The 10,000-nt window shown below is 42.4% G+C and overlaps 1 protein-coding gene across 1 annotated transcript in view; it reads left to right on the top strand.

Moving 5' to 3' along the window:
• Positions 1 to 10,000, top strand: part of scfd1 (sec1 family domain containing 1) — a 69,536-nt gene that overhangs the window by 47,612 nt on the left and 11,924 nt on the right. The window contains exons 16-18 of the mRNA XM_039785452.1: positions 302 to 381; positions 3,193 to 3,255; positions 4,125 to 4,200. Coding sequence (XP_039641386.1) covers positions 302 to 381; positions 3,193 to 3,255; positions 4,125 to 4,200 — 219 coding nt within the window. The remainder of the gene's footprint in view (positions 1 to 301; positions 382 to 3,192; positions 3,256 to 4,124; positions 4,201 to 10,000) is intronic.

Below are 10,000 nucleotides of genomic sequence, written 5' to 3'. Positions count from 1 at the left end.
ATAAATCAACAGTAAAAAAAAAAAAAAAACTGAAATTTGCCTTGATATTTTTCCTATTTAAACTTAAACATTTTTTCATTCAGACCAAAAAAAGAGAAAATAAGAGTTGCAAAAACGTAATGAGCTAAAGAATAGTTTTTCTCGATTATTCTGTTTTTGTGATCATTGGGAGCCAAAATCATAATCACGATTACATTTTGATTAATTGCACAGCCCTAATTGAGTTTTTTTTTTCTCGGCTGTGCTTTGTTTTCTTGAGATGATGGTCTGATGTTTGTGTGATTGTTGCTGTGTGTTTCAGTCGGACTTGGAGCAGTATAAGACGGCGCTGCTGGACGCCGGCTGCGACCTTTCACCTCTCAACTACATCAAACAGTGGAAGTAAGTCTCTCATCCAACCACGGCTTTTCAGTCCTTCCAGAAAAGTTTTTTTGTGATTGTTGCGGGGCAAAAATCCTTGATTATGCGGCACGTTTTCTTAAAAAATGCGAGGGAATATGCTAAATATGATATTTATGCAATTTTATCTTATTATATGAAATTGCAGGAACTTGCAAAAACTGCGGTTTGATGAAAAAGATTCACCCAACACGCTGCTTTTCGATGATGTTCACATCGCGTAATTACGTCACTTCATAACGTTCCCATGGCAACAGGGGAAAACGGCTGCTCTTGTGTGGAGTAAACTTAACATTTTCCAACTTTCTGCTAAGATATATTACGGGACTTTCTTGCAACGAAAATGCGGGGATTATGAAATCATGCAAGCGCCGCATATTTTTCACAGAAATCGGCAATTAATGTGGTCGAAAGTGCAGCGTATTTGAAAAACTGAGGCCCCAGCATAAATATTCAGACTTTGGCTGATTATGCATTGAATTATGCGATCGCATAATCGCATTTTCCTGGAGGAACTGATTTTAGTTATTTAATGGTTTGGGTCAGTTGAGCCTCCTAAGGGTTTCATTTGAGTCTGTTCGCTCTGCGGCTAACCTGATCATAAAGGAGTCCCCACTTCACACTGGTGTCCATATTCACCTTTATTCCTTATGGAAGTATGGTGGAACACCGTGAGAACGTGTTCGCCCGGTAGACCGGCAGTACAGTTAACAAAAACGGGAGCTTAAAAGTTCGTGATTCACAGCCGCCATTTCTCTCCTCTGTTCGCGCTCCCCTCAAACTTCCGGTCCTGTGGCTTGTAGCTTACCAAAATCAAACTTGTTCGTACTGAATATACCAAAAGACAAAATATAACTCATGAGTTTATTAACTCATTAAGAACCTGAAATTCAATTAACAGAATGTTATATAATAATGCGTAAAACAGTAACTTCCTACAAATCCTGCAGATCACTTTTCCCACAATTCCCGGTGTTGTCATGGCAAAATATATACACTTTTCCAGCGTGTACACACTAGTATATTTTTGTGCCGGCGATAGCCACGGCCGGAATATATATATCTTTTTTTTATTATTATTTTTTGGGCCTTTATTTTGAGAGGACAGCTGAAGAAATGAAAGAAGAGAGAGAGAGAGAGGGGGAATGTCATGCAGCAAAGGGCCGCAGGTCGGAGTCTAAAACCCAGGCCCACCTGCGTCGAGGAGTAAACCTCTATCTATCTATACACAGTACAGGCCAAAAGTTAGGGCACACCTTCTCATTCAATGTGTTTTCTTTATTTTCATGACTATTTACATTGTAGATTCTCACTGAAGGCATCAAAACTATGAATGAACACATATGGAATTATGTACTTAACAAAAAAGTGTGAAATAACTGAAAACATGTCTTATATTTTAGATTCTTCAAAGTAGCCACCCTTTGCTTTTTTTGGTAACTCTGCAAACCCCTTGGTGTTCTCTCAATGAGCTTCATGCAGGTAGTCACCTGAAATGGTTTTACCTTCACAGGTGTGCTTTGTCAGGGTTCATTAGTGGAAGTTTTTTCCCTTATTAATAAAAAGCAAAGGGTGGCTACTTTGAAGAATCTAAAATATAAGACATGTTTTCAGTTATTTCACACTTTTTTGTTAAGTACATAATTCCATATGTGTTCATTCATAGTTTTGATGCCTTCAGTGAGAATCTACAATGTAAATAGTCATGAAAATAAAAAGGAAACGCATTGAATGAGAAGGTGTGTCCAAACTTTTGGCCTGTACTGTATATATGCGCCCGCTCTACCAACTGAGCTATCCGGGCGCCCAAGCCGCAGCTGAAAACATTACCCAGATTTTCTACTGGGCATGTTTGTGCCGCGGTTTTGCTGGCCGACTCCCATATTTTATTCTCTCTGCAAGAACTTTACAGAACAATCAGGTGTTTATGAAGCCAGTATCTACCTTCCACTCCAAGCTCTCCTACAGTCAAACTCCATGCTTTCTCTTTTCTGGCGTTGTCCTGATAAAAAGGACCTGCAGTTTTTTAGCCATCGACCGATAACAGCTCGCGTGAAAATAGACCTGGCGCCAATCTTTAGCGGAGCGGAGAGCCTGGTGGTTCTGTTTTCAGGTTGTTCGTCCCTTTCTTGTGAACACGATATCCCACAACCCCCCTGGAGGGGAATGTCTTAAAATTTGGCACAAACGTCCACTTGAACTCAAAGATGAACTGATTAGACTTTGGTGGTCAAAGGTCAAAAATATTTTTGCCCATAACTCAAGAACTCCTACGCTAATTATGCCGACATTTGACACACATGTCTGACAGGATTAAATGATGAAGTGGTGATATTTTATATCCAAAAGGTCAAATGTCAACTTCACTGTGACCTAATGTTTCTGGCTGTTATTCAACAACCATAACTCATGAACATTTGGTCGGATAATGTGTTGGTGACACTGATCTTAAAACTGTGATGATTGTTAAGACTTTCTGTGTGTGAAGCGTCCATGTTTTGCCAAACAAAAACACGTAAAACCTTTTATTAAACTGCTTCAAAGTCTTCATTACATATGTTATTTGAGTCTGGACAGACTGCAGATTAATAACTGCAACTTGACTGGTTGGCAGAGGCAAACAACTAGAATTATTTCTGCATTTTTAAGAACCTTCGAAGAGAGCAGGTTGTTGCCGTCTCTGTTTCTGGCAAAATTATGTTATATAATTTTTATTTAATGTCTGGCTAATAAAACTGACAAAGTGTCACTGAAACGTGTTGAGTCATTCCGGTTTACTATCATCTTTTACAGGGCGTTTACCAAGATGGCCGCCACCCCGGCCAACTACGGCAACAGTGGAGTCAAACCTATGGGGTAAGTTAGTCACATGGTAGTCTATATCCACCACGTTCCACTTCTGAAATTGCTCGGGTGCTGCCCGAAATTCTACCCTGGAAATCCTGAGTTCTCGCGAGAGCACAATTTGTATTTGCGAGTTACTCTGGCATTCAGTAATGGCGCTCATTAACTATGCTGATCTGCTAACTGGTTGTGGATCGGCATTCACTCAGTTTACTCCGATCATGTTTAGTGAGCTTTCTACAACAGTTTTCTGCTGATATTTTTGGTGTCTTTCGCGATATGTCCCAACCTTCTCACGATAGGTTTATTGTGCCGGTTGATATCGCGATGACGATGAAAAAAGATGTTTTGTGCAGCGCTCAGATTTTAATCACTTTTGTTCACTTTAGGTTTTGATGCCTTTATGCAAAGCAATTTAAAAAAAACATGGGTCCATGTTTTCAGACTACCAGTCTAACCCTTTCCTTCCCGCCTCCTCTCCTTCTCTTCCTCCTTGTTTCCTCCCTCCTATCCTCCTCCTTCGCTCCCTCCTTCTTCCCTCCTCTTCCTTCTCTTCCTCCTCCCTCCTCTCCCTCCGTCCCTCCTTGTTTCCTTCCTCCTCCTTCTCTTCCTCCTCCCTCCCTCCCTCCTTGTTTCCTCCTTCCTACCCTCCTCCTTCCCTCCCTCCTCCTTCTCTTCCTCTTCCCGTCCCTCCTATCCTCCCTCTGTTTCCTCCCTCCTATCCTCCTCCTCTCCTCCCCCGTCCTCTTTCTCTTCCTCCCTCCTTCCCTCCCTCCCTCCTTGTTTTCTCCCTTCTTCCCTCCTCTCCCTCCCTCTCCCTCCCTTTCCCCTCCTCCCTCCCTCCTTGTTTCCTCCCTACTCTCCTCCTCTGTCCCCTGCAGCCTGTTCTCCAGAGTGATGAACACCGGCTCCCAGTTCGTCATGGAGGGAGTGAAGAACCTGGTGCTCAAACAACATGTGAGTAAAATACTCTGCTGTTGGAGCATCAACACCGGTTCATCCAAACATCGTTGGAACCCAACAAACCTGCACATATTAAAGTTATCAGTGGCCGACAAACCTGCACATATTAAAGTTATCAGTGGCCAACAAACCTGCACATATTAAAGTTATCAGTGGCCGACAAACCTCCACATATTAAAGTTATCAGTGGCCGACAAACCTGCACATATTAAAGCTATCAGTGGCCGACAAACCTGCACATATTAAAGCTATCAGTGGCCGACAAACCTGCACATATTAAAGCTATCAGTGGCCGACAAACTTGCACATATTAAAGTTATCAGTGGCCGACAAACCTGCACATATTAAAGTTATCAGTGGCCGACAAACCTGCACATATTAAAGTTATCAGTGGCCGACAAACTTGCACATATTAAAGTTATCAGTGGCCGACAAAACTGCACATATTAAAGTTATCAGTGGCCGACAAACCTGCACATATTAAAGCTATCAGTGGCCGACAAACCTGCACATATTAAAGCTATCAGTGGCCGACAAACCTGCACATATTAAAGCTATCAGTGGCCGACAAACTTGCACATATTAAAGCTATCAGTGGCCGACAAACCTGCACATATTAAAGTTATCAGTGGCCGACAAACCTGCACATATTAAAGCTATCAGTGGCCGACAAACCTGCACATATTAAAGTTATCAGTGGCCGACAAACCTGCACATATTAAAGTTATCAGTGGCCGACAAACTGACCGAAATATTCATTATCTTCTCCAATATTTTTAAAAACCTCACTGGAGCCAGACCTTAGAATGATCATTTTTGGATGTTTTGAGGCATCTAATAAACTGACTAGAGGTGTGAGTCTTCACTGATCTCCCGAGTCGATTACGATTATCATGTCAGCGATTCGATTCGATATCTCGATGCATCACGATCCGTCAAATGCATTTTTCTATTAAAGCCATGCAGGATATTTAATTCATAGCTTTTCAAGCTTCAAAAACCAAACATTCTGCAGTGCTCTAATAATAAATAACTTGGATACATAAAACTATACAGCACTGAGCACATGGCACCTCCTGAATGTGCAAAAACACATACCAGAATATGTAAACCGAAAGGTTGTTAGGCCTACATTAAATTGTAAACTGAAATAATCGATTATGAGCCGGCCGATTATCGATGCAGCATCGTCCACGATTCGATGCATCGATTATTTGGTTAATTTCAACACTTCTAAAACTGACTGCTTTGTCTCTTATGCACTAACGGGCCGGCTACATTGCACGCATAACGTAAGCGGAGCGGATGCTCCAACGCAACGCTGCCACTATAATCAATGAAACTGGCGATACCGGACACAAGAGCAGCGCAGTGGTGTGTACGCATCGCGGAGATCCACTCTACAAGCGTAAAAATTGGACAGTCTTCTGTTTATATTATTTTACGTGAGGTGTGTACGGTCCTTATACACAGAAATGGATCATAAAGTGTCTTTATTTCTTTCAGCGTTTCCTCTATGTTGATTTGACCGTGGGGGGGGGCAACATTTCTGTATCAGAAATAGGGCTGCATTGTTAGAGTGCATGTCGGAGAATAGCGCGGACATGCGCTTCACACACAGAAAAAGGGAGAAAGGAAAAAGAGACGCTGTCCGGATGATAAGCCAGTTGAGATTGTGTGTGTACGTCCTTGAGAACTGTAAGTCGTATAACTTATGTTGTCAGTTAGGACCTGTCCCCCACTGCTTAAAAAGACAAATCCTAAAGGAAACACTGTCTTTTAAATTAAAACTACAGACATACAGGAAACGACCTAATGATGAGAATGTGAGCGAGCGTATTGGCAGTTTCATGTAGAGCGTTTCTGTTTTATTACTTGTTTCCCCTCCCCTGGGTCCTCTGATAACAGCTCGATGTTTCACAGCTCTGTGCCGGCTCCAGAAAAACAACAACAGTCCCAAAGCAAAAGCTCTCCATCTCGCCTCTGACTCACACAGTCCTACGTCCGTGTGTGCGCAGCAGGTGTAGCCAGTCAAAAGATCCAGTACATTGCGCGGCACATACGCTCCGAGAACGGTCCACATTCGGTACGCGTTCAATGTAACCAAAGCGTCATAGCGGCAAAAACCTTGTACTTTAAATTTTGGACAAAAGCTGTAGTTCCTCATGTGAAATTGTGGATTTCAGAGTTAACAGACACACTGCACCTAGAACCAATTAGGTTTATCTTGAATGATAAACTGGAACAATTGTCAAACATATGGTCACCTGAACACAAACAGAAAAATCACAAGTAGTGCTGGATGGTTAACGGTAGTTAGACGGGAGTTATATTTATAATTTTTTCTTTCTTCACACACACACACACACACTCACACACACACATCACTCACACAGAGACACGCGCGCACACACACACACAACACACAAACACGAACACACACGCACACACACAAACACACAGACACACGCGCACAGAGGCACACACACAAACACGAACACACACGCACACAGACACACACATCACTCACAGAGACACACACACAGAGGCACACACACAAACACGAACACACACGCACGCATACAGAGACACATACAGACACACACGAACACACACTCACGCACACTCTCACACACGCACACAGAGACACATACAGACACACAAACATGCACGCTCACAGACACACACACACATCACTCACACACAGACACACACACACACATCACTCACACACAGACACACACACACGCACACAGACAGGGACACATAAACAGAGAAGGAGACACAGACACAAACACACACAGACATACACTCACACACAGAGACACACACACACACACCTTGCTCTGTACTTTGCTTGAAAAAATCAAAGCAGTTACATATTGCATATGAACGTCAAGACTTATGCACATACTGTATGCTTTCAATAAAAAATATTTTAAACAAACTTGTAAACTAAACGAACTCTCAAAATCCCTGTCGATTAGTTGGTGTTAAAGCCGCCATGTTGGAGGAGGAGAAGGGCTGCAATCCTCATCACTTCTCCTTCAGCGTGATTAATGAGTCTTCTTCTTTCTCTTCTGCTGTTGACTCCCCTCCACCGCGGCAGTTCGTCCGCTCGTAACCATTGGCTGTCGGCCTCCAAACATTCCTGCGTCCTCGGCTGTACGTCTTCACCTGAGAACAGCGGATCATTTAGCCTCTGAGCGCTTTTATTTAACCCTCTTCACCACCGCCCCCCCACCTCCCTCCACCCCTGTCTGCGTCTGGCAGGAGGGGTAAATCAAGCGCGCCTAATGTGAAGGACTCTTCTTTCCTGGACAGCAGCGTCGATGACGGTGAAACTGGCACCGACGTGAAGTCATTTATAATCATTACACACACACACACACACACACACACACACACACACACACACACACACACACACACACACACACACATACACACACAGGAACATACACACACACACACACACACACACAAACATACACACACAGGAACATACACAGACACACACACACACACAGAGACATACACACACAGGAACATACACAGACACACACACACACAGGAACATACACAGACACACACACACACACACACACACAGCGACATACACACACAGAGACATACACAGACACACACACACACAGACATACACACACAGGAACATACACAGACACACACACACACACACACACACAGAGACATACACACACAGGAACATACACAGACACACACACACACACACACACACACATACACACACAGAGACATACACAGACACACACAGACACAGATACACACACACACACACACACACACACACACACAGACACACACACACACACACACACACACACACACACAGACACACACAGACACACACACAGACACACACAAACACACACACACACAGAGACATACACACACAGGAACATACACAGACACACACACACAGACACACACACATATACATACACACACACATGAAGACACACACAGACCAACACGAACACATACACACACAGAGACCAACACGAACACATACACACACACTCACTCACAGACACACACACACACACAGAGACATACACACACAGAGACATACACAGACACACACAGACACAGATACACACACACACACACAGAGACATACAGGAACAGACACACACAGACACACACACACACACACACACACACACACACAACACAGACACACACACACACAGAGACATACACACACAGGAACATACACAGACACACACACACAGACACACACACACACATATACATACACACACACATGAAGACACACACAGACCAACACGAACACATACACACACAGAGACCAACACGAACACATACACACACTCACTCACAGACACACACACACACACACACACACACACACACACACTGTATATATACTGTACACATATACCAACTAGTACTGATGCACAATACATACACACACACACAGAGACAAACACACACAGACACACAAACAAACAAATACCACATCCAGAACAAATTACAAACTCAGTCTGGATGGAGCTGTTGAAGTTCTCAGAAACTTCTTTCTCGTCCACGTCTCCATCTCCAGTATTTTGAAAATAGCTGCTCACCAAATATTTGAGAAACCGATTCCAAGCAAAACAAAAGATTTCTGAAGATTAAAAACCCAAAAATCTGCAGCTCATCTCAGCTTTTTCAACCCGAGCTGACGGAGAAAGAGCCAACAGACGGAGACGGATGGAAATAAAATAAAGAAATGAAAACAGTTATAAACTTTGGCAAAATCCTCAGCATATTATACATTATATATTATTAAGAGTTGTGTATTTCAGACCTGATATGATTTTTAAAAATGTAAAAATTAGGGGGTGGTACGGTTCACAAAACCCACGGTTCAGTTCGTATCACAGTTTTCGGTTCTGTACGGTTCTTGTTATTTTTTCTTTTAATCTTTAACACTCCAGAAATACACTTCAGCATATGATATATAGCTAAAATTAGCATATCGAATGCATGTTGCACAATACATGCACATTGCACACAGTGGCAGTTCTATATATTGTTTTATTTCATCATAGGTAACGTGAAATCCCAAAATGTTCCCAGTACGACACCGACTGTTGTGTGAAAATCTTCTAAACTGACCTTTCAGTCGATCTGAAATGAAGACAGATTCAGCAACTGCCTATACTGCCTATTTCTCGCTTAAAATTTTTCAGAAACACAAACTATTTTCGTAAATACGAGATCATATTCTGAACGAACCGCCCATTAAAGTCTGTTTTGAAATTCGGGAGCAGCAAGACCCACGTGACGCGATCGTCCAATCAGCTGCCATGGGTTGCATTCATCAAACTCATCCTGCTCGTCATTTCCAGTAAGTGTTTTAACACAGGTGTCGAAAGTGGGCGCTAGGCAGGAAGTGGTTAGTGACCATTAACCGAACCGAGACGAGCCAACCAAACGGTTCGGATGTTTCCTCATGAACCGTACCACCCCTAGTAAAAAATATTAAAATGAAAAGTTCCTAAAAACTAAAAGAGATACTATAAGGTTATACAGTACAGGCCAAAAGTTTGGACACACCTTCTCATTCAATGCGTTTCCTTTTTTATTTTCATGACTATTTACATTGTAGATTCTCACTGAAGGCATCAAAACTATGAATGAACACATATGGAATTATGTACTTAACAAAAGTGTGAAGTAATTGAAAATATGTCTTATATTTTAGATTCTCAAAGTAGCCACCCTTTGCTTTTTATTAATAAGG

This window comes from Perca fluviatilis, chromosome 20 (assembly GCF_010015445.1).
Source record: "Perca fluviatilis chromosome 20, GENO_Pfluv_1.0, whole genome shotgun sequence".
Taxonomy (NCBI): Eukaryota; Metazoa; Chordata; class Actinopteri; order Perciformes; family Percidae; genus Perca; species Perca fluviatilis.
This window is presented reverse-complemented; position numbering and strand designations above follow the sequence as displayed.